At 42.3% G+C, this 26,358-nt stretch overlaps 1 protein-coding gene across 1 annotated transcript in view; it reads left to right on the top strand.

The window, feature by feature from the left end:
• Window positions 1–15,309, top strand: part of SUSD1 (sushi domain containing 1) — a 135,438-nt gene extending 120,129 nt beyond the window's left edge. The window contains exons 16-18 of the mRNA XM_030817622.1: window positions 3,677–3,716; window positions 14,132–14,225; window positions 14,600–15,309. Coding sequence (XP_030673482.1) covers window positions 3,677–3,716; window positions 14,132–14,225; window position 14,600 — 135 coding nt within the window. The 3' untranslated portion in view covers window positions 14,601–15,309. The remainder of the gene's footprint in view (window positions 1–3,676; window positions 3,717–14,131; window positions 14,226–14,599) is intronic.
• Window positions 15,310–26,358: the final 11,049 nt, after the last annotated feature.

The raw sequence follows: 26,358 nt of genomic DNA, 5'->3' as shown, positions 1-26,358 counted from the left end.
AATTTTTATTTCTTGTAGAGATAGAGTCTCTCCATGTTGCCTAGGCTGGTTCCAAACTCCTAGGTTCAAGTGATCCTCCCACCTTGGCCTCCCAAAGTGTTGGGATTACAGGCATGAGCCATCACGCCCGGCCCTACTTTCCATCTTTATGAATTTGACTACTCTAGGTACCTCATATAAGTAGGATCATTCAGTATTTTCATTTTGTGACTGGCTTATTTCATTTAGCCTAAAGTCCTCTAGGTTCACCCATGTTGTGGCATGTGTCAGAATTTCCTTCCTTTTTAAGACTGAATAATATTCCATTATATGAGTATACCACGTTTGTTTATTCATTTATTCATGGATGAATAGTGGGATATTTTCTACCTTTTGGCTATTACGAATAATGCTGCTATGAACATTGATATGCAAATATCTGTTTCAGTCCCTGCTTTCAGTTCTTTTGTGTATATACCTGAAGTGGAATTGCTTGATCAAATGATAATTCTATGTTTAATTTTTTTAAGGAACTACCATACTGTTTTCCATAGCGCTATACCATTTTCCATTCCCACCAGCAGTGCGTAGGGGTTCCAATTTGTCCATGTTCCTGCTAACACTTACGGTTTTCTGTTTTCTTTTCTTATAATAGGCATCCTATTATAAGATAGGGTGTGAGGTGACATCTTTTGTTTTGGAAGTGGGGGATGGGGTCTCTTTGTTTACCAGGCTGAAGTGCAGTGGCCCAATCACAGGTCACTGCAGCCTTGACCTCCCTGGGGTCAGATGATCCTCTCACCTCAGCCACCTGAGTAGCTGGGACTACAGGTGCATGCCATCACACCCGACTAATTTTTCCATTTTTCATAGAGACAGGATTTTGCCATGTTTCCCAGGCTGGTCTTGAACTCTTGGGCTCAAGCCATCCACCTGCCTTGGCTTCCCAAAGTGCTGGGATTATAGGCATGAGCCACCACTCCCAGCATGAGATGGCATCTTATTGTGGTTTTGGTTTGCATTTCTCTAATGACTAGTGATGCTGACCACCTTTTCATTGGCTTATCAGCCATTTGTGTATCTTCTTTAGAGAAATGTCTATTTAAGTCCTTTGCTCATTTTTGAATTGGGTTGTTTTTGTTTTTGTTAAATTTTAAGAGTTCTCCATACATTCTGGATATTACTGTAATCCGTTGTGAAATACGTGATTTGCAAATATTTTCGTCCATTCTGTGGGTTGCACTTTTACTATCGATAGTGTCCTTAGATGCATGAAAGTTTGAAATTTGGATGATGATCAGTCTATTTTTTCTTTTGTTGCCTGTGTCTTGTCATATCCAAGAAGTCATTGAGAAATCCGGTTTCAGGAAGCTTTTCCTCTATGTTGTCTTCTAAGAGTTTTATAATTTGAGGTCTTATATTTAGGTTTTTATCCATTTTGAGTTAATTTTTTATATGATGTTGGGTAAGGGTCCAAATTCATTCTTTTATATGTAGATATCCAGTTTTCCTAGTACCATTTGTTGAAAAAACTTTTTTTTTTTTTTTTGAGACAGTGTTTCACTTTGTCACCCAGGCTGGAGTGCAGTGGTGCAATCATGGCTCACTGCAGCCTCGACCTCCTGGGCTCAGGTGATCCTCCTGCCTCAGCCTCCCAAGTAGCTGGGACTACAGTTGTGCACCACCATGCCTGGCTAATATTTAAAAATTATTTGTAGAGATGGGGTCTCCCTGCATTGCCCAGGCTGGTCTCAAACTCCTGGGCTTAAGCACTTCTCCTATCTCAGCCTCCCAAAGTACTGGGATTACAGGTGTGAGCCAGTGTGCCCAGCCTGAAAAAACTGTCTTTTCCCCATTGAATGGTCTTGGCACTCTTGTTAACAATTATTTGATATATATGCAAGGGTTTATTTCTAGGTTCTCTATGCTGTTCCATTGGTCTATATTGTCTGTCTTTATGTCACTACCACACTGTTTTGTTTACTGTAGTTTTGTAGTAAATTTTGAAATCAGGGAGTGTGAGTCTTCCAATGCCCCCATTTTGTTTTTCCCTTTGTGTATCTGTCCCAATAAATAGCATTGCCATGCCTCCCGTTGCTAAGGCAAAAACCTGTGAATAGTTCTTATCTCTTCCTTCTTTCTTACCTTCTTATCCAGATCATCAGCAAATCATGTCGATTCTACCACCTTAATTCTGTTTAAAATCATTCTTTCCTCTCCTTCATCTGCACTGCTCAGACTTTGTCATCTCTTGCCTGAACATCACTTTTCTACCACATCTTTCTGTCTCTTATTCTACCCATCTCCTTGCTTCATACCACTGCCAGCATGAGTTTTATAAAATGCAAGTATGATCCAGGCATTTCAGTTTAATAAGCTCCCTTCTTCACCTGGCCCCTGCCAGTTTCTCTCCTTTTATATACTCCATTCCCCCAAACGGCCTTGCTATTTGAAGTCCCTTCCATTCTCCAGTGTCTTGAAATATGTTCTTCACTGGTTATTCTTGCACATTGCCTTCCATTTCTAATATCTGCACTTTAGCATCAAAGCAAATGTTAGTCACATTCAAACCCTTATGGCTATTTGAAGCTTTTCTCAGAATTTTTTTTTTTTTTTTTTTTGAGACGAAGTCTCATTCTGCTGCCCAGGCTGGAATACAATGGTGTGGTCTTGGCTCACTGCACCTCCGCCTCCTGGGTTCAAGCGATTCTCCTGCCCCAGCCTTCCAAGTAGCTGGGAGTACAGGTGCCCACCACACCACACCTAGCTAATTTTTGTGTTTTCAGTAGGGACGGGATTTCATCATGTTGGCCAGGCTGGTTTCGAACCCCTGACCTCAGCTGATCTGCTCATCTCAGCCTCCCAAAGTTCTGGGATTACAGGTGTGAGCCACTGTGCCCAGCAGCTTTTCTCAGAATGTTTAAGCTTAAATTAAAAAAAAATTAATAAAATCCAAACCAGAATGCCCAAGGCTGTCATTTGAAAGATAATCTCCTAATGACATTGGAGGGATCCTTCTCTAACCCTCACCATGCAGCTTCCTCTGGGGAATATTTTCAAGTCTTATACAGAGCAAGTCCCCAGCATTTGTAACACGTAAATAAGCATATCATAATGACAGGGGGGAAGAGGTGTTCATTCCACTGAATCTATAGGTTTCTTTTACTATGGATGAGCTTTCATATAGGTTCCTGTTGCTTTCTTCCTGGTTCATGGACACATTTTGGGTAACTGACGTTGCTAAGTGACATCTAGGTAGGTGAAGTATTATATACTGGGACTTCTCATAGGTTTGCCTCTAACATGCATCACTACTTCTTGCTGAACCTTCTGAACGTGTGACCTCAGAATCCTTTTCAGCATAATTCTCCAGGCGGTCCGTGCCAGTTGCTAAGAGCTGGTCAGGGGCATGATCCTTCTTGTCACTCCTGTTGTTGGCCTATCATGTGTGCTTTCCAAGACCTATTGGAAACCTATAGAAGTGATCTGTAGGGTCACTTCTGTCCATGCAACTCACGCCAGTCCCTTGAACACTTAGTGATATCACAAGATATTAGAGCTAGATTGGACTTTAAAGTTCTAGTTCAAATTAAGAGATTGAAAAAGCTGAAACTCAGAGGGCTTCAGCCTCCAAACTATATTTAAACTGACACTGTGTGCCACCTAGTTAAATGCATTGCTATGTTTTCCTTTGTAGGTGAGAAGACACTCCTGTGCAGTTTGGGCTCAGGTGAAAGGTAAAATTATTTTCTGCCTACGAATGCTGTCCTTATTTCTTTTCTGCAGCATCAAGTTCATATTGATGAGATCTGTTTATAAAATTGTCACTGGTAACCAGAACCCAATTCATACTACTTTAAGCAAAAAGCTTCATAGCTGAAAAAAATGGGAGGAGGGTGAGTGGATGGGAGCTTTTGGAATTATACAAAGAGCTACCCCACCAAGGCCCCAGGAACTGGGACTGGGGACTCAACACTGTGAGTGGGACTTCTCTTTCTTTCTCTTGTTTCAGTTCTCTAAGTGTCACTTGGCTTCATTTTCTTCTACTGTAGGACATGTGAGAGGGAGGGATGGCAAGCTCCCGCAGCTTACCGATTTCACTGGGAAAACATAGCTTTTCAATTCAAGGAAAGATTATTTCCTGCTAGGTTAAGTGACTGTCCATTGGATGAATCACTGTTAATAGGAGATGGGCTAGGTTGATTGGCCTCCCTTGGGTTTTATGTCTACTCGTGGCTGGTTGGAGGCAGAGCAGTGTGAACAATAGGTCCATTAGGTTTGCACTGAAAGGGAGACAAAATCCCTATCAAGAAATGGGGCACAGGAAAAGATGCCGAAAAGCCAATACAAGAGCTACAACAGTCCCCTACCATTCGGCTGTGTAGCTTGTGCACATACATGTATAATATTAAGAAAAACTTAATCCCAGCACTTTGGGAGGCCGAGGTGGGCGAATCACCTGAGGTCGGGAGTTCGAGACCAGCCTGACCAACATGGAGAAACCCTGTCTCTACTAAAAATACAAAATTAGCCAGGCGTGGTGGCACATGCCTGTAATCTCAGCTACTCGGGAGGCTGAGGCAGGAGAATCACTTGAACCCGGGAGGCAAAGGTTGCGGTGAGCCGAGATCACCCCATTGTACTCCAGCCTGGGCAACAAAAGCAAAACTCCATCTCAACAACAACAAAAAAGAAAAACATCTTCCCTTAACAAAGTGGAACTATCCTATGTACGATCCCACATGGAACCCTAGTGGAAGACAACTGAAAGCTGGGTCTGTTACTGCATCCAGCTCCAAGACCAGGAATCCTGGGGATAGCATCTTACTCTTGATCAAGTCCAGATGTGTTTCTTGTGCTCTATGTAAGTAATCTATGACTAAATGGCAAATTTAACCAATCTCAAACCATAGTACATAATATGAGAGGGAAAACTGAATAGCACAATAAATACTCTCATTTAGAAAGGAGGAAAAGATAAAGCAATGTACAGTGGTCAGGGGGCCCCATAGCAATGATCACCTCTTGCTGGGCAGGACAAGCAAGCATCTCCTGCCCTGGCAGCAGAATGGGTCACTTGGGTGGTCAGTTTGGGTCTGCCTGATAGGACCCCTTGTCCATTTCCTCCAAAGCCTTTCCTTAGAGATGCATTGGGAACATCTCTACTGAGCGCTGTATAGCTTAAACCTTTGCCTTGGAAGAGTTAATCCGGCGGGGAAATTGCCTTAGGGTTTGAGCAATCACAGGTCTTTGTTTTCCAGGCTCGGGATTTCCCTGGCAGTACAGTACATTTCTTTAAAACCAACAGGCAGCCAGCCAGCCAGTGGATTTGATTCCCAGGAATTCCATTAGTTTGTAGCTAATACAAGAAATCTTGTTGAGTTTATGACCTTGGAATCTGGACCTTTTCCGTGTGGTTTGTGGGTCCTAGCAACAGGCTGTGAAGTTCTCCCCTTAGCCCACAGTATCAGTTTAACCCTTTACCTTCTCTCCCCTGCCTCAGAGCAGCATAAAACAATCAACTGGCATGGTGAGGAAGTGCCAGTATAAATTTGCTTCCCTAAGGATTCCAGTGGATAGCACTTTTTAATGGGGAATTTTTTATCTTGTCAGTAGAGAATACTGTGCAGGAAATATTTGGGAGGGGCCTGGGGAATTAGGCTTCCTTCATTTGTCTGCTTCTCTCCTGATCTTATTTTCGTCTTTTTACCCCTGCTAAAACCAACTGCAACAAGGGTAGAGGACTTGGCTTTTCAGCAGGGTGCAAGGCGGGTTACCTGACTGTCAGCCATCTTGGATTGCTGATGACCAGGCAGTGAGGGCCTCTCTTGACAAAGATGGGTGCTGTCCTGTTTCTGTGTGCAGATGGGCCAAGCTGCCTTTACTTGTAGGACTTTAATGAAGGCCATGAGAAACAGCCACACATTCCAACATTCATAAATGTTTTTTTTGCCAGTCCATCCCCTGAAGCTCTAGGATTGGGCATGGCATTCTCACGAGGAAAAGAGATGCTTTTATCAGAATAATTAAGATGACAAAGCTTCCAGAAATAATAGCTTCCAGAATCCACTCTACTCAGTAGCTGTTTGCTATGATTGGAAGACATTCAAACTGGGTAGAAGAAATCGCCAAAGAGCTGGCTGCAGTCATTCTGCTATGATTAAATTAACAGGGAGGATTTTGCTTTGAAAATATCTAAGTGGCTTTGGCAGTGCCCTGGTCTCCCCTCAGCTTGAGAACCAATATTGAAGGAGAGTTTGAGCCTTTGAAATTAAACCACTGGAAATCTCTGGAAGATAATAGGAAAAACACTGTTCTGTGGAAATTCTGAAGGCAATTCTAGCACATACTTATCTATGTATAACATTTACCTGTGTTGTGCACCCATCTCGGGCAGTCTACTTTTTTAAAAAAGTTTGGAGACTGCCATTTCAGAAAGTAATTTGCAGAGAACTGAGATCTAAATTAGTCCTGAAATGGTGCCAGTTCACTCGTGCCAAGGTTCAGCCCCGTTCTGGCCTTTGCCCAGTGACAAATTATGCCATTTACCTTTTGCATATTGTCCCTAGAAGAGCTTTGTAAAGATTATCAGGAAACCAGCGGTCGGTTTGATGGAAGATGCAGAGGCCTGGGCTTACTTGCCTGAATCTCCTGCTACTGATCAGCAAAGTGTCTTTGAAATGATATTTAACTTGGCCAGTTCTCAATCGCCCTCTCTCTGGGATCTCTGAGATCCTTTCCAGACACAGAGTACTATGAGTCTGTGATTTCTTGAGTCACAAAGCAAGGTCATTTGATATATGTGAGGTGATAATAAGCTGTAATCAGGAAACATTCTCCAGTTGTAAGCATGAAACCTCTGAGTTATTCGTGACTACTCCTTTTTCTCTTTCAGCCCACATTTAGCACCTTGGGCACGCCTCTCTGATTTTCATTTCTGTGTTCACTCCCTGAGCATAGGCCTTCCTACCTGTAGCAGGGATGATGGGCAAATCCTCCTTCCTCATCTCCCATCACAAGAGTTCAGAATTTCCCTCGTCATTCCAGCCTACACACCACCACCTGACTTGTTTCTAAACTGCAGAACTAATTTTGTTTCGTCTGCTTCCATGGTCCTCCATTATTTTTCAGTTTGGCTTCCAAGTCTTCTGTTTGACACAAACATACCCTTCTAATTGCATCTTTTATTCTTCTCCATTCAAACCAATGTTCCAGCTGTTTTCTGGCTATGGCCCATACTTTCTCCTCTTAATGTCCTTGCTCATATAATTACTTGACAACTTCCATCTGGATTTCCTGATCACCCACCTATGAATCTCTGCTTATCCCACCTGTTCTTCAAGATTAAAATCAAATGCCCTTTCCTCCCTGAAGCTTTTAAAATTTTCTCAACAGGGCAGGATCTGCCCCTCTTTGGCTATTCTGCTATATTTTAGAGCAATGGGTGTGCACTTGTTTTGTCTTCTACTACTAGATTTTACACCCTTGAAGGGCATTTGAAGAGCAGAAACAGAGCCTGGCATGCATTAGGTGTTCAATCAGAATGCATTGAATTGGGCTGAATGATTACTGAGGAAGCAGCAGTCAGTTTTATGGGAAATGAAGCATAGCAGGTGCAATACTTATCAAATAAGCCAGAGAAGACTTACATCAAGATATAAACCTAGTATCTATACATATGTATTTACCGTATATGTACATACATGGGTATATATGTACATATATACACGCACACCATCATTTTAAACCTTTATAGTTGTGATAGGAAGAATTCTAATATGGTTCCCAAATTCCTGGTCTTTGGTATACATCTACCTTCTCTCAGTTATTCATTCAAAGACTGTTCTACATATTGCTGTGAAGGGATTTTGGAGATGTAATTAAGCTTCCAAATAGGGAGATTATCCAGATAGGCCTGACCTAATCACAGGAGCCCTTTAAATCTGGATCTAGAGGTCAGAGATAGGGGAAGTTGGAGCTTCAAAGAATGAGATGGATTTGACATAGGGAAATTCTCCTGCAGCTTGAAGATGGAGAGGTCCACATGGCAAGGAGTGCAGCTTAACAGAAGGAGCTGAGCAAGGCCTGGCTGCAGCCAGTAAGAAAATGGGCACCCTAGTCCTACAACTGCAAGTGTCTTAGTCTGTTTTGTGTTGCTATAACAGAATACTGGAGGCTGGGTAACTTATTAAGAAAAGAGGTTTATTTAGCTCATGAGTCTGTAGGTTGGGAAGTTCAAGAGCATAGTGCTGCATCTGGCCTGCTTCTGGTGAGGGCTACATGCTCACCAGAACAATGGCAGAGAAGTGGAAAAGCCAGCAGGTATTTACAAAGAGATCACATGATGACACAGGAAGCAAGAAAGAGTCTAGGAAGTTGACTCGTTTTTATAACAATCAGCTCCCTGGTAATACATGTCCCTCCAGAGCAAGAACTCACTCACCTCTGAGAGAGGGCATTAATCTGTTCATGAGGGCTCCAACCCCATGACCCAAACAGCTCCCACTAGGTCCCACCTCCTGACACCACCACATTGAGGATTAAATTTCAAGTGAGTTTCAGAGGATATAAACTCAAACCATAGCAGCAAGGAACTGAATTTAGCCAATAACCTGAATGAGCTTGGAAGCAGCTTCTTCTCCAGAGCCTCCAGAAGGAAGTGCAATCCACCTTGCTTCTAGCCTCGTAAGGCCCTAATATGGTTTGGCTCTATGTCCCCACCCAAATCTCATGTCGAATTGTAATCCCCATGTATTGAAGGAGGGGCCTGGTGGGAGATGACTGAATCATGGGGATGAATTACCCCCTTGCTCTTCTCATGATAGAGCTCTCATGAGATCTGGTTGTTTGAATGTGTGTAGCACTTCCCCCTTCACTCTCTCTCTCTCTTGCTCTGGCCATGTGAAGACTGTGCCTGCTTCCCCTTCACCTTCTGCCATGATGGCACATTTCTTGGGGCCTCCTTAGGCTTGCCTCCTATACACCCTGTGGAACTGTGAGTCAATTAAACCTCTTTTCTTTTAAATTATCCAGTCTCAGGTAGTTCTTTATAGCAGTGTGAGAAGGGACTAATACAGGCCCTGAGCAAAGAACCAGCCACAATGTGCCTGAACTTACCACCCACAGAATTCTGAGCTAATAAATGGGTTAAAGCTACCTAAGTTTATGGTAATTTGTTAAACTGCAGTAAAAATGGAATATAACAGTGTTGCTAATTTATCAAGCACTATTGATCTCTAAATTAGTTTTCCACTTTGATTTCCTTTGCCATCTTTGGCTGTGAATGGAATTCAAGTGAGAAGACCCTAGAATAGCAAAGAGAAATTTAACACAGTAAATAGAAGTCACTGTGCTAATTATTATTATTATTATTATTATTTACCATTTGGAGAACAGAATTGGTGCTTTCAGGAAGTGACCATGCCCATATATATTCATGAAAAAATGTCCACACCCATGGAGAGTCCTCAAGCTGTCACAAAGTCTGAGAGTAGAAATAGGGCCTTTCTAACTTCCTCTTCAGCGTGCGATATTTCTATCAGGGAAGGGGTTAAAGAAAAGTCCAGAAAGGCCCCATCACTCCTCCTGAGCACTAGCTCTCTTGAAGGAGCCACCATAAAGAGAATGAAGTTTAGTCTTAATGGATTTACTTTCTCCAAGATTGAGTAACTGATCTGGGGTATAACACATGATTCATTCACTTGGGTTTGTAAAAAAATATTCTACAAGTGATTCAGAAGAAAAATAAACATGGTTCTCTGGCATGAGACCATGGAAAGGTAGGGTAACCAAAGGATGGTGAGGCTATAAAAAATACAATTCAAATTTGCCAGTTGTAAATTTTCTTAGTAAGGAATTAATGAGGAAAGTCTCTAAAGAAGCTTGTGTGGCAACACTTGTGAGCACTCTTGATTAGATTGACTCAGATTTTTCAGAGTGTATATGCAAAGTAGACAAAAAGACATACAACCAGGAACTGATCTACGAGCAAGAATCATTCCTGGGGCCAAACCCAAATTGTGCTATGCAGAATAAATAAAGATTGTTTTCCAATACTATGTCTAGAGTAAGGAATAGTTGCGCCCAGGTAGATCCTGCTGGTGGATGGTCAAGAGAAAGTCAGCTTCCTTAACTCCTACTTAGCTTGTGACCTCTTCGTTTGTGAGGGGATAGTTAGAAGAAAGAAAAGAGCTCACTACCCTACATAGGTTCAAGTCTTCCAACATGGATGAAGCATATTCTGGCAGGTTCATACAGTTTTCACATGAGATGGATAAACCATTGCAAATGATCTTCGATAAATCTTGAAGAAAATGGAGAGATGTAAGAGGACTAGAGATGAGCAAAGAACAAGGAACTTTGCACAAAGGAATAACCACCAGAAGTGTAGATGATGGTAACTTGAAGTCAAGGCAAAGCAAGGTCTTCAAGTGATGGCTTGTGTATCCGTGGTAGAAAAAACATCAGTTCCCAGGAGTCAGGAGCTTTAAGAGCAGATTAGGTCAGATTGCTTTCCATTTCTTCTTGCACGGAGTCAGTAATTGGTCAGGGAAATATGGCACGCATAATGTATTTCATAGACTTCAACAAACAATAGTGTCCTTGTGGACAGTGTGGGGACATGAGGGCTGTATGTGGGCTTAGAAACAAGCTGAATGGCTCTGCACAGTTGATAGGAACTCATTAACAATTATTGAGTTGAAATCAGACCGAAGAATATGCATGATATGGATCTCTGTCCACAGTCATCTTCAGTTCAACATATTCATCAATCAGTGATTAAAATATAGAGAGAGTAAAAGTGTAGAGGAAAAAGTACACAGGAAAAAAAATTGATGACAGAAGTTGGAAGGAATACTGGGTAGATTGGATGAAATACCAGTGCAGGAAAGTACCAGCTCCCCCGTTCATCTCCAGAATTGTATTTTCTCTTAAAAACAAAACAAAACAAAACAAATCTAGTTAATTAGTCCACCAAGATGGCATTTAAGAAAATGTTTATGAGTCATGCACAAAGATGGCATCTTAATGCCTTAATTTGCATTTTTATTACTTGTAAGAGAGCATTTGATCAAAGTTTTATTGATCATCTGTAATCATGTTTTACATGTGATTTACCTTTTCATAGAATTTGCTCATTTCGCTATTGAGGTATGCCTTTATTAATCTGTAACACTCTCTATATGTTAACTTCTTGCCCATTATTCTAGATATTTTACCCAGCTTGCCATTTGCCTTTTGATCTTGCTTATGGTAGTTTTCGGTATAAGAAGTGCATGCTTTTTAAAGTGGTTAAATATCTCATTCTCTTAAGGTTTCTGTGTTAACAAATATGCTTAGAAATTTCTTACTCCCTTTAATATTAGGTAAATATTCACTAACATTTCCTAATCCTTTTAGGTTTCAATTTAAGTCTGTAATCCATCTGGATTTTATTTTGATATATGATATAAGCTCTACTGATCAAAGTTACTTGATTCTAAATGGTTAGCCAATTTTCTCAGCACTGGTTATGAATAATTTATCATTTCCCCGGTGATCTGAAACAGTATCAAAACAACAAAAACAATAATAACTAACAGTAGCTAACATTTGCTTATTGCTTATTCTGTGCCAGGCACTGTTTCAACCTGTACTAACTCACTGATTTCTCCCACTACCTAGAGGTGGGTAGTATTGCTATCATTCCCATGTTATTACAGCATCCCTCAGTGTGGGGACTGAGGCACAGAATGGATGAATAACTTGCACAAAGTCACACAGGCAGTGTTGGTGTTCAGATAAAGACTTGGACATCTGACTCCAGTATTCAAGCCTTGAAAGTATTTGATATACTTGGATTTGTTTCTAGGCTATTTTGTTCCAATGTATTGATTCCTATTCTAATACTGCACTGTTTTACTGTCTTGCAATTCAAGTCACTCTCCTAATATTTTTTCTTTACTAATTCTTCACTTAATCACTGTTTCTCCTTCCATTTTATAATCTAGCTTCTTGGCTGGGCATGGTGGCTCATGCCTATAATTCTAGCACTTTGGGAGGCCAAGACAGGCAGATCAGCTGAGGTCAAGAGTTCGAGACCAGCCTGGCCAACATGGTGAAGTCCTGTCTCTACTAAAATACAAAAACTAGCCAGGCGTGGTGGAGTACACCTGTAGTCCCAGCTACTGGGGAGACTGGGGCAGGAGAATCGCTTGAATCCGGGAGGTGGAGGTTGCAGTGAGCCGAGATCATGCCACTGCACTACAGTCTGGGTGACAGAGCAAGACTCTGTCTCAAAAAATAATAATAAATAAAAATAAAGTAAAACAAAATAAGTAATCTAGCTTCTTAAAAGTGTCAAGGCCATTTTTCTTCTATAGACTAAAAGCAACCAAATAATATAAGCCATGTTTTCTAGAAAGGCTCTTGGCAGCACTTTTTGAGAATTAGTAACCGCCCAATGAGTTTTCCTTGCCTGCTGCCTAGACAGAGCTGATTTATCAAGACAGGAATTGCAATAAAGAGCTTAATTCACACAGAGCCGGCTGTATGGGAGACTGGAGTTTTATTATTACTCAAATCAGTGTCCCTGAAAATTCGGGGATGGGGTTTTTAAGGATAACTTAGTGTGTAGGGGGTAGGGGGTGGGAGGTCAGTGAGTCAGAAGTGCTGATTGGTTGGGTTGGAGATGAAATCACAGAGTCGAAGCTGTCCTCTTGCACTGAGTCAGTTTCTGGGTGGGGGCCACAAGATCAGATGAGCCAGTTTATGGATCTGGGTGATGCCAGCCGATCCATGGAGTCCAGGGTCTAGAAAATATCTCAAGCACTGATCTTAGGTTTTACAATAGCGATGTTAGCCCTAGGAGCAATTTGAGCAGTTCAGAATCTTGCAGCTTCCAGCTGCAGGACTCCTAAACCATAATTTCTAGTATTATGGCTAATTTGTTAGTCTTGCAAAGGCAGTCTGGTCCCCAGACAGGATGGGGATTTGTTTGGGGAAAGGGCTATTATCGTCTTTGTTTCAAAGTTAAACTATAAACTGAGTTCCTCCCAAAGTTAGTTCAGCCTACGCCCAGGAATGAACAAGGGCAACTTGGAGGTTAGAAGCAAGATGGAGTCAGTTAGGTCAGATCTTTTTCACGGTTGTAATTTTCTCAGTTATAATTTTTGCAAAGGCGGTTTCAAGTTCTGCAGGGCTGTTTAACACAAGGTGTATTCTATGGCTGGTCTTACTAGTGCCAGGTACTGTACTGAGTTTCCAATAGAAATGCAGTCCTCTTAACCTGGCTGTAAAGACCTGAGTTGTACTTAACCACTCCCACCTTGGTTCCTTAAGGGAACAATAATAGTACCTAATGTAAAGGCTGGTTAGAAGCCTAAATGAGTGAATATTTGTGAGGTGCTTAGAACAGTGTCTGGCACATAGTAAGTGCTAAATAAGTGTTTGCAAATTAAAATGAAATTTTTGCTCTAATCTAGAACATGATTCTCTAAGTCAGTCACTTGGCCCAAATGTGCAACTCAACTGTGAGTGTTTTTTAGTTTATAATTGGGGATCTCCCTGGAGTTGGCATGTGATGGTCCCCAAATAGAAAGTATGTCTTTCAAAGTACTTTTACGTCAATTTTCTTATTTTATCCTCTCAGTAAACCTGCTGAGCTGAGCAGGGAAGTATGATCCTTGTTGAGGTATGGAGAAAATGACAGGTGACTCCACAAAGGATATTCCTTTGCTATATCTGACCATCAGGGCTATCAGTTTTGGAACCCAAATTAAAATAATATCATAATGACTTGTCCCTCTATGCAAAAGAAAACGGCCCATAAAAATCTCTCACGTGTAATCGATTGCGAAAGGACCAACAAAAAATGTAACACGTTGCGTAGTATTTGTATGCTCAACAAGATCGGCTTTTTTCTCCCTTGTAACTTTAACGTGGTCTGGCTTTACACTTCCTTTTCAGAAATACCTTGTAACTGTAATTTCCTGAGGCTGCATATCCACAGGGCCAACTCAGGGGACACACAGGCATGCTGGGCATTCTTGGGATTCTTTGTTAAATGGGGCCAAGCTCTGGGTTAAAATGGATTGAGCACAGTGGGGTGTGTGCCTCCTGGGAGGTGGTGATGCCGTGCACTCTGGGCTAAGCCTGTGGTTTTGTCCCACAGATTCGTCACTCACGCTGCTGCAGATGGCGGGTGTTGGACTGGGCTCCCTGGCTGTTGTGATCATTCTCGCATTCCTCTCCTTCTCAGCGGTGTGGTATGTGAGGGTGTCATTTTTGAGAAATGAGTGGAATGGAGGGGAGGATGGGTCAGAGTCATGAAGAACAGCTGGGGGTGAGGGGAGTCAAAGGGAGTGTGGGTGGAGGTTGTCTTGGCTCAGCAGAGCACACTCAGCGGTGAAAGGCATGGCTAACCCTATACCTCCAGGTAGTATGGGGGATGCCTTGCCAGGAAAAGAGCAGGACCAGTGATGGCTGCCCTGGCCACACACAGAGGGGAGGCTGAGCTTCCAATGCTGCTCCCCCTCGCCTCCTCCCATGGGTGTGCGTGTGAGCTGTGCATAGAGACGCACAGTGGGAAAACCAAAGTGTGTTCATATTTGTCTCTTTTCTTTTCCTCCTCCATGTCTAGATGGCAGATGGACACTGAGTGGGGAGGATGCACTGCTGCTGGGGCAGGTGTTCTGGCAGCTTCTCAGGTGCCTGCGCAGTGGCTCCGTGTGACTTCCGTCCAGGGAGCATGTGGGCCTGTAACTTTCTCCATTCTCAGCTGGGCCCCATTCCTGGATTCAAGATGGTGGCTATCCCTGAGGAGTCACCCATAAGGAGAAAACTCTGGAATTCCGAGTCTTCCCTGCTACAGGACCAGTTCTGTGCAATGAACTTGAGACTCCTGATGTACACTGTGATATTGACCAAAGGCTACGTACAGATCTGTGAATCTTGGCTGGGACTTCCTCTGAGTGATGCCTGAGGGTTAGCTCCTCTAGACATTGACTGCAAGAGAATCTCTGCAACCTCCTATATAAGCATTTCTGTTAATTCATTCAGAATCCATTCTTTACAATATGCAGTGAGATGGGCTTAAGTTTGGGCTAGAGTTTGACTTTATGAAGGAGGTCATTGAAAAAGAGAACAGTGACGTAGGCAAATGTTTCAAGCACTTTAGAAACAGTACTTTTCCTATAATTAGTTGATATACTAATGAGAAAATATACTAGCCTGGCCATGCCAATAAGTTTCCTGCTGTGTCTGTTAGGCAGCATTGCTTTGATGCAATTCCTATTGTCCTATATATTCAAAAGTAATGTCTACATTCCAGTAAAAATGTCCCGTAATTAAGATCGTTCTTCCCTTGGTTAATTTTTCTGTTACTAAGCGTCTTCTAAAAATGCTCTTTGCCCCCTGTTAGAAACTGAGATTTGGTGGTAGTGTAGTGACAGTGCTTAAAACGGTATTGAGCCCATGGCCAGACTAGAGTCCATATGTGTTTCAGGGGAGGGGTTGCCGTAGAGGGTGACACTTCTTTTATCTAAACTTCAGTAACTATGAATGTTACTACATTATGAACCATGAAACATTAGATATAAGCGGTGCTGGGCCTCCTGTGAATATGCTAAGTTGACAGATGGAGTGTATTTGATTTTACTTTTAAATCATGAATTGGCATTCTTTCCTTTTTTTTTCTGTTGCCCAGGCTGGAGGGAAGTGGCGAGATCTCAGCTCGCTGCAACCTCTGCCTCACAGGTTCAAGTGATTCTCCTGCCTCAGCCTCCCATGTAGCTGGGACTACAGGGCCCCCCCCACCACGCCCAGCTAATTTTTATATGTTTAGTAGAGATGGGGTTTCACCATGTTGGCTAGGGTGGTTTCAAACTCTTGATCTCAGTTGATTCGCCCGCCTTTGCCTCCCAAAGTGCTGAGATTACAGGTGTGAGCCACACGCCTGGCACTAACAATTTAACTCCAAGACTCAGTAAGAAACGAATGGGGAAGGAAAGACAGAGGCTTCTGGCATCTCTCCTTCTCCCTTGCCTGCTAGGCCTGGAGAAGAAAAACCATGGAGGAGGGAGGTGATACTGCACAGCCTCAAGAAGCAGCATAGATGAATGCAGTTCTTAGCAAAAGGAAAGGGCTTCCCAATGCAGTGGGCCAGTGTGTTCACCGGCTTGCTGGGTGTCAGTGAGGGATGACTCTGAGTGCCTTGGGCTTATGGGCAGATGAAGAGACAAGAGGAACAAGTACAAACTGCCCATGTAGCTGCTCCAACCCAGGGAGTCCAGAGTGTATCCGCTCTATTGGGAAGAATTAGAGAGAGGGGAGTAATATCCTGACACTCAGGTGTTCAATGCCAGCTGTCAGCCCCCGGCCCCTGCCAGTATTAGGAATGATTCCCCTGTCCTCTGGGGTACTGCCCTCCAACGACAACTTAGGATCAACATTTAAAGCCCTTTCTGCTCTCATCTTAGGTAAATTATAGACCAGAACAGGTCTATAATGGGGACAGGTCCCCATCCTAAACCCCAGAGACCGTTTCTCTCAATAGACGAATACAAATAGCTCTCAATTTTTAATTTTTATGTGCAATAATGCAAACATACTTTTTTTTTTTTTGAGACAGAGTCTCGCTCTTTCACGCTGGCAGGAGTGCAGTGGCGCTATCTAGGCTCACTGCAAGCTCTGCCTCCCGGGTTCACGCCTTTCCTCTGCCTCAGCCTCCCGAGTAGCTGGGACTACAGGCGCCCGCCACTGCGCCCAGCTAATTTTTTGTATTTTTAGTAGAGATGGGGTTTCACCGTGTTAGCTAGGATGGTCTCGATCTCTTAACTTCGTGATCCACCCGCCTTGGCCTCCCAAAGTGCTGGGATTACAGGCATGAGCCACCGCGCCTGGCCACAAACATACTATTTTTTTATTTTATAGCTATTTTATAGCTCCTGAACTAAATTAGGTATCAATACAAATTACTGTGGTTAGCATAGGGCTGGGCCTCTGATGAGTGAGGATCTTTCCTCAAAGCCCATCTTTGTCCAGAGAGAGAATCTGAGCCTCCCCTTGACTTATTTTATTTTTTGCCAGTTTTGTAAATGCTGTATGCTTCTATATTACCTGCTTCCCTAATTTCCAGCTCTAGAATTAACTGCCAAAGATACAGTTGTCCACATGGAATGTGGTATAATTGTCACAGAAAGGAAGAAATCCCCCTTGCTTAGTATTAAAAGTTTCTGGTTAAAATAACTGACTAAAAAGTAAAACATCACCTTCTGGGTACAATGCAGAAAAGTAAAAGCAATTCATATAAGATTACTAAACTTTGGGAGGCTTTCAAGACCAGCCCTGGTAACATAGTGAGACCCCATGTCTGCAAAAAAAGTTTTAAAAATTAGCCGGGCATGGTGGCGTGCACTTGTAGTCCCAGCTACTCAGGAGGCTGAGGCAGGAGGATCGCTTGAGCCCAGGAGTTTGAGGTTGCAGTGAGCCATGGTCACACCACCGCACTCCAGCCTGGGTGACACAGTGAGATCCAAAAAAATTTACTAAAATAGCAAAAACATGGACTTTGGGATTTCCTCTAACTGCTGCAAATTATAACACAGAATTGCTCAGTGTTAATACTTGAATTGTGGGGCCAAGTCTTCTGGCTGCCCTAGTTCTCTTTTCTGGCATTTGAAAGCCCTTGAGCTAGCTATGGAGCTAATCTTTGGACAGACTTTTTGGTTCCCAGGAATGTCAGGCCTTTGAATTTCCAATCTATATATACAATGTGTGTGTATGTATACCTGTCTTTTCACTGTAAGGCACCTCCACCCATCCCTTCTAGAAGGATCCACAAACAACCAAGCAAATGGATGGAGGTTAATTAAGGGGAAGAGGAAATAGTCTGTTCTCTGACTCAAGACCTGAAATTGCAGTGGGGCACGTAAGGTAAGACCAGAGCAGAAGTGATTATCTTGAAATTCCACTTTAGCTTGGAATAAAGTTAATAATTAAATTGATTTTAAAGGAAATAAAAAAGAAAATTCAGTGTTCCCTTTTCATTGCTAATCTCACATTCTGATTTTCTAAACCTTCTGTTTTCCCATTCTGTTCTTCTAAGAGGAACTCAATGGTCTCATAGAAGTCAATCAAATAGCGTTGTAAGAACTTTTTACCTACCACATCCTTTATTGGTTAGACTGAACGAACAAGGCAGTGCCTGCTTCTGGGGAGGAAGGGCGTGGCCTTTTCTGTGCCCCAGTTTGTGGGGAGGGTGAGTCAATGAAGCAAGTCAATTTAAAAGGCAATGTGTGCTCTTGTTTCAGAGAGTGAATCCTTTCGGTGGTGGTGGTGGAGTGTGTGTGCGGTGGGTGGGGGGTGGGACATGCACATCTAGATCCATACTTTTTGGGCTCAACTCAGGGTTACCAAAATGGAGTCAAACTCAACTCAGGATTACCCAAATGGAGTCAAATTTTGTGTGTGGTTTTGTAACATCATTCTTTCACTCATCACATTTTTCATGTCACTCATGACTGCATTATAAGTTTGTACCATAATTCATTTAACCAATACTCTGTTGTGCATTTAGAATATTTTCAGATGTTTATTGTCCTTATAAAAGTCTGTATGAAAGTATGCAATTATCACTTAGGCCACATTCCCGGAAGTAAAATTTTTGGAATGGAAACTATGTACATTTTACAGTGCAGATTGCTGGAAGACTTTTATGCAAAAATTTATACAAAAATTTATACTCTCACCAGCAGAAAGCCTCAACGCCACTGAGTGCTGTTGTATTGTTAATCTTGATTAATCTGGTATGTGAAGAAGGATGTTTCAATGTTTTGTCTGCATCTCTCTGATTATTTTGCTTGTTGATTGGCCAATTGTTAATTCTGTCTTTGTGAGTTGTCTTTTTCTCAGTACTTGGCCTATTTGTCTTTGATTTGAAAAAGCTCTTTATATTGTAGTAATTTTAATTCCTGTCATATGTTTTGTAAACAATTTTTCTAGTTTATAATTTCTAAAAATGATGACCTTTTTTTAACCTTGTTTGTATTATATTTTGCCACACAAAAATTTTAAATTTGTATAGTCAAATTTATCCGTCTTTTTCCTTGTGTTGGACCTTCTAATCTCAAGATACTAAATATAATCTAGCATTTTTTTAAACATTTAAAATTTTTAATCCATCTATAACTTATTTTAGGGTAGGGAGTGAGGCTGGGGAAGGTATCTTTTTAAATAAAAATCATTGTTAAATGGTTGGCTAGTTGTCCTATTAATAGTCATTGAGACCAGGAGCAGTGGTTCATGCCTGTAATCCCAGCACTTTGGGAGGCTGAGGTGGGAGGATCACTTGAGGTCAGGAGTTCGAGACTAGCCTGGGCAACATGGCGACACCCCATCTTTACAAAAAATAAGAATTACCAGGGGCCAGGCGCAGTGGCACACACCTGTAATCTTTGGGAGGCCAAGGTGGGTGGATCACTTGAGGCCAGGTGTTCAAGACCAGCCTGGCCAACGTGGTGAAACCCTGTCTTTACTAAAAATACAAAAATGAGCCAGGCATGGTGTTGCGCACGTGTAGTCCTAGCTACTTGAGAGGCTGAAGTGGGAGGATCCCTTGAACGGGGGAGGTTGAGGCTGCAGTGAGCCATGGTCATGCCCTGCACTCCAGTGGGGTGACAGAGCAAGACCCTATTTCCAAAAAAAAAAAAAACTCATTGACTGTTTTTTTCCGTTAGTGATTTGAAATCATATACGGAATCATATGCTAAAGTCTATTTCTGAACTTATTCTTTTGTTCTACTGATCTATTTCTGTGCCAATACCACCTACTGTAACCTTAAAATAGGTTTTTGTTTATACCAAGTAAGAATAAGTTACCATTATTTTTCCGTTAATTTTTTTTTTTTTTTTTTTTTTGAGACAGGGTCTCACTCTGTCACTCTGTTGCCCAGGCTGGAGTGCAGTGGCACAATCTCAGCTCACTGTAACCTCTGCCTCCCTGCTTCAAGCGATTCTCCCACCTCATCCTCCCGAGTAACTGGGACTACAGATGCGTGCCACCACACCTGGCTAATCTTTATATTTTTAGTAGAGAGGGGTGTTTCACCATGTTGGCCAGGCTAGTCTCGAACTGGTGACCTCAAGTGATCCTCTCGCCTCTGCCTCCCAAAGTGCTCGGATTACTGGCATGAGCCACCGAGGCTGGCCTGAGTATTCTAGTTTGTAATTTACAAGGTCATTCATATGTATATGTTGTTGTGCTTGTCTAGCTATTTTATATTTTGTTATTCTGAACTCTTGGCCTCTATCTCAGCTCCAGCCCCTGAAAGCGCAGGAGTGCTTTTGCTCTGCCAGTCGGCTTTTTTTGGGAAATCACATCAAGACAGCTCTTCCAGCACAATTGCTTCCTAGAGTGTCTGCTTGACCCATGGAAACTCATAGATTTTTGGCATGCCAAACAGAGGATTATCCTGCCATCACTGCTGGCTCCAGCCACGGACTTCAGTTTTCTTACCTGTTAGAGCCTTTGTCCTCTGACTGGTGGAAATGGAGCTTGCTTCTTTTTGTTTTGCCCTGCCACTAGGCTGGCAGCCTCCACCGCTTGACCCTTGGGTTTCTTATCCTTGGAATCAGATACGAGGCCCTGTGTCTTCTGTTGCTGTAGAGGACACAAGTCATATTCTCTGAGTGGAGATCTCTTTGAAGCTCCTCTTTCCAGGCTTGTATTGAGGGACCTCCGGACCCTCTACCACGTGGTGTCAAAGCTGCCAAGAGCTGTCGCATGCTGGGCCTATAAATTGACTTTCTCACCTCTGACCAGATGCATTCACTTGAGCAGCACAGAGATTTGGGGGAGTGAAAGGGCACTGTTTCTTTGGGTCCATGGGCTTGTGTCCCATCCCCTACCCTTGGGGTTAGCAGAATTCAGAATTTATGAGCTTGGTCTGCAAAAGTCTACCTCTGCCAGATGGGGGAAAACCTAGTGTGTGGACCTGAAGGGTTAGCTCTGTGCTTTAGTCCCTGGGAGCAGCCATCTTGAGTCTTGGTGGGCTTGGCAAGTAAGGAGACATTGACCAGATTCAAAGCTTCCAGAGGTGGTGAGAACTCCAGGGCCCAGTAATGGAGAGCACAAAGGTCCTTCTTAGCCCCCATGACCCTTCCAAGCCAAGAAGTTGGCAGTAGCTGTAAGTAGCAGAGATAGGCAGAGGAGGTAAGGGGCACCTATAGCTCTTAGCCATGAGTTATGACTCCCGCCATCCAAGGGAGACCCAAGGACATGAAAGGGGACTCAGTTCCAAGGATCAGAGGGAGCTTGGGTTGTTCTGGGATAATGACTGTGGCTTGGGATGTCACGGAGATGAACACCAGAATTGGTGTGCAACAGATGAGCTCCAGTACCCTTGATGGTTTGCATGGGTTTTGCTCTGCTGATGATGGTCAGGGACAGCAGTGAGGCCCTCTACAATGCTGCCTTCTGCCTAAACACAGGCAGTGCCCACAAAAGGGGAGCTGTCATTATGGAGCCTAGGAATGGATAGTCAGAGAGCAGCGGCTGGGCAGTGCAACTCCTGCATTGGACAAGGTCCTGGCTAGAGAATGTCAATGTCCACACTGCATGTAGCCCTATCGAGGAGATGATGTAGGGGGCTGTCAGCCTTGGAGACTCTAGCCTAAGTACCCCACCACCACTCTGGCTGGGTTCCAAGGGCACAAATCAGCTTTCTGAATCTGACTTGGCTTCCTGTGATCTGCATTCGTGAACATTCTTACTAGAGTTCTCATGGAAAATGAATACACAACCATTTGGTCTGAATGTCAGCCTGAGTTTGGTGCCTCCAAAACAATTCTCTGGATTAGATGGAGAATGAAGAAACTTCACAAAGGCAAAAGGACAGGTCCCCATCCCGACCCCCCAGAGACCACTTCTCAGAGTCTCCATCTGTTCATCTCTGGTGTTAGCCACGTTCCTTTACTTTCCCTCATTTTTCTAGCCACTCCTGTGGCTTCCTTTCTTCCAACCTGCAGGCTGCTGCTGCCCTGCCTCAGACCCTTGTAGGCTTCTAAAGAGATGCTACTTAGATGGGGGTGGAGCTAGATGCAGAGCTGAAACCTACCTAGGAGATCTAGCTTGGAGAGCTTGTGAATCTTAGGAGAGCTAGGCATAGAATGAGTAAAGCTTGTCACCACATGAGATAAAATAAATGAAAAGCCACTTCTGGAGGGAATGAGGCAGTCTGCCTTTATTGGAGAGATACACATTGTAGAACAGTTCTGGGCAGTTGATTGTGTGCCTGGGAGAGCTAACCATGTTTACTCTACACTTGACCTGTGATGGTCTGTATCGATTGTATCACACTCTTAGCTTTCTAAGGCTAACCAGGTCATCGTCCTCAGTCCCTGCCTGCAACTAGGTTGCCAACTGGCCCTTGATTTCCCACCCAACTTGTTCAGTTTGCCCTCAATCCTGGGGCTTCACTAATTTCCCAAAAAGATATGGTTTTGTAGTTTGCTGTTGCATGTTAGCCTGACTTTTGGGGAACTCAAATAAACACTTTTCTTTTTTTTTTTTTGAGACGGAGTCTTGCTCTGTCCCCCAGGCTGGAGTGCAGTGGCGCATGATGGGTGACCAAGTAAACACTTTTCAAACGCATTGACCATTTTTACTCTATGACTTCTGCTTTGCATAATCGCTAGCTTGGCCACCCATCATGCTGCTTTCTGGTGAGCTGAAAGGAAAATAAATGGTCTAAATTGAGCAACAAGGAAGCAAACTTCTTTTAAGCAGGTACTTTCCAAGTGAAATGAGAACCGGAGATTGGGTCCAAAAGAGAGGATGCCCAGCTAGACTGAACTTTCAAGTGTTTTCCAACTGGAAAGCTCGAACGTTCTCTGATCTCAGTGAATTTCCAATCTATGTTCAAGGAAGTCCCTCAGCAGCCCCATCGCAAGGGTGGTTATGGTACCATTTACGTCTGCTTTAATAAAGCTAATGCTTATAAAGAAAGAAAACTTGTTTTTTAGTCATCCATAACACAAAAAAGTGAGGTTCGATGCACAGTAAAAGGAATCATTATTTAAGTTAGTCTGAGTTATATTGTATTTTGGAAATGGTCCACATTCAATATTTGTGCCACGTACTCTAAAACCAAAGTATGTAGATCAAAAAAAACTATTTCCAGAAATAAGCTTGCTGAATCACCACAGTTTTAATTTATTTATTTTAACTACCAGGTTCCCGAATGTTTTTGTCTAATTGGCCTATTTGCAGTTGCCCTGGGTCCACCCTTAAGCCCACTCTTTGAGCCTGTCTGTCACTTAGAGAAGTACAAGTACTTCCTGCTAAGAATAAAGCCTTAATCGCAATTTCAATGAATTATCAGGGAAGTGTGAGAATAAATAGAAATGAATGTCTAAACATTTGGGAAAAACTTGTTTGCAATAAATATGATTAACAAAGAGTGAATAGGCTTACTACATAAAATTGTTACTCATCAATTAAAAAAACTGTACGATCCCCTCCTCCAGGGGGAAAAATGATCAGATATTTTAAGTCTGCTGATATTTTTCTCTGGAAGTCAGACCTGTATACTTTGTCCTGCTTTATTGGAGTATAATTGACAAATAAAAGTTTTATGTATTTAAGGCACACAATGTGATGATATGATACACCTATACACTGTGACATGATTACCTCAATCAAGCTAATTAACACATCCATCACCTCACCTTTTTTGTGTGTGGTGAGAACACTTAGATTTACTCCTATAGCCCATTTCAAGTATACATTATTAACTCTAGTCTCCATGCTGTATATTAGATCTCCAGAACTTATTCATCTTGTAACTGAAAGTTTGTACTCTTTGACCAACATTCCCCATTCCTCCCCAACCCCTAACTTTGGTAACCACCGTTTTGCTCTCTGTTTCTATGAGTTCTCCTGTTTTGGTTCCACCTACAAATGAGATCATGCAGTATTTGCCTTTGCCTTTCTGTGTCTGGCTTATTTCACTTAGCACTGTGTCCTCTAGGTTCATGCATGTTGTTGCAAATGACAGGGATTTCCTCCTCCTCCTCTTCTTCCTTCTTCCTCCTCCTCCTCCTTCTCCTTCCCCTTCTTCCCCTTCTTCTTCCCCTTCTTTCTGTTTCTGTTTTGTTTTGTGTTTGTTTTTGAGATAAGGCTGGTCTTGAACTCCTGGGCTCAAGCAATCCTCCTGCCTCAGCCTACAGAGTAGCTGGGGCTGGGTCTACATGCATGCACCACCATGCCTAGCCTCCTTCATTTTTGCCTGAATGATATTTATGTGTGTGTGTGAATATTTTCTTCATCCATTCATTTGTCTACAGGCACTTACGTTGATTCCGTGTCTAGGATGTTGTGAACAACTCTGTAATATATATGGGAGTGCAGATAACCTCTTCCACGTACTGATTTTATTTCTTTTGGATATATACCCAGAAGTGGGGTTGCTGGATCATACTGTAGTTCTATTTTTAATTTTTTGAGGAACTACCATACTGTTTTCCACAGTGGCTGTACCCATTTACATTCCCACCAACAGTGTGCAAGGGTTTCATTTCTCCATATCTTCATCAACACTTGTTATCTTTTGACTTTTTGATAATAGCCATTCTAACAGATGTGAAGTGAAAGCTCATTGTGGTTTTGATTTGCATTTCCCTGATGATTAGTGAAGTCATACACCTTTTCATATACCTGTTGGTCACTTATATGTATTCTTTGAAAAAAATCTATTCAGGTTCTTTGCCTATTTCTTAAAAATCAAGTAACTTGCTTTTTTTTTTTTTTTTTTTTTGCTGTTGAGTTGTATTAGTTCCTTACATATAATATTTTGCATATTAACTTTTTATTGATATATGGCTTATAAATATTTTTTCCCATTCTATAGATTGCTTTTTTATTTTGTTGGTTGTTTCCTTTGCTCTGCAGAAACTTTTAGTTTGATATAATCCCATTTGTCTTTTTTTGCTTTTGCTGTCTGGACTTCTGGTGTCATACCTGCATTTTTGTTTTCGTTTTTGTACCAGAGAAAGTGAAGCAACAAATGAAGAACATGAGAACACTGGAGTAGAAAGCTGGGTAGGCATCAGACAGCTGACCAAAATTTTCACTATCAAAATGGCAGGTGTGATTTTTTTTGTGTAGTAGTTAACACAACAACTTCAACCTTTTCTTTTTTTTTTGAGACCGAGTCTTGCTCTGTTGCCCAGGCTGGAGTGCAATGGTGTGATCTTGGCTCACCACAACCTCCACCTCCCAGGTTCAAGCGATTCTCCTGCCTCAACCTCTCAAGTAGCTGGGATTACAGGCAACCACCACCATGCCTGGCTAATTTTTGTATTTTTAGTAGAGACGGGGTTTCACCATGTTGGCCAGGCTGGTCTCAAACTCCAGACCTCAGGTGATTCCCCCGCCTCAGCCTCTCAAAGTGCTGGGATTACAGGCATGAGCCACCACGCCCGTCCTATGTATCTTCAACTTTTCTATTACCAAGTACTAATTTTGTCTTTTCTTGAATAATACTCCTGTTCTCTAATTGATGGCTTCTAATTGATCCTATCTATTTAGTCATATTTCTTAAACCCAAAGGAGGACTAGATGTGTATTCTCTATATTGAGTGTATCCAGGAAGCCTCCCAATATGGTTTCAAAGGAATGAGACTGGAAGCATAAAATTCAGTCCTTCCTGTTGTTAATGTAGCATTATTTATTAGCAGATTGGACCTCTGACTGAAATGAACTGATATCATTTGCTTTAATTTTGATGCTGAATTTCCCCTGTGATTGAGAAATCAGTTTAACCTTCATTTCACAACATCCAGCAACACCTTACCCAGCTCCTTCAGTGATGGAGTTTTTATACTACACAGTGGTTCAGAGTGACAAGCATAACGACAGAGCGAATAAGTACAAGAGGCCAGCAAGGGCCACACAGGTGAAGTCTGAGCTGGCCTCGAAGGGTTAGTAGGGTTTTTTTTTCAGGCAGAGACGACTAGGGGGGAAATTCCAGGAATGGGGCGTGTGTGTGTAAGAATGTAAACAAAGGCATGAAATAGCACAAAGAACAACATTAAAGATTGAAATAGAGGGACTAGAGAGGAAGGTTCTAATGAAAAGGAGACGTTATCAAAATAAAAATGAAGAATTTGACAGTGCATTGGATTGGCTGAGTGTTGGGGGGGTGCAAGGAAGTGGGTAAAGGAAGGGGACAATTTGCTTATTAAGTCTTTCAAAACATTTAAAGACATCTTCTAGACAAAGTGTAACTCTAATGAGACTTCCCCAAAACATACTAGATATTCAACTGAATTATAATTGTCCTTCTAAGTAGTTTCTTTGAAAGACTAAATGCATATTCCAGTGACACTATTAGTATTAAC

This window comes from Nomascus leucogenys, chromosome 8 (genome assembly GCF_006542625.1).
Source record: "Nomascus leucogenys isolate Asia chromosome 8, Asia_NLE_v1, whole genome shotgun sequence".
NCBI classification, from domain to species: Eukaryota; Metazoa; Chordata; class Mammalia; order Primates; family Hylobatidae; genus Nomascus; species Nomascus leucogenys.
This window is presented reverse-complemented; position numbering and strand designations above follow the sequence as displayed.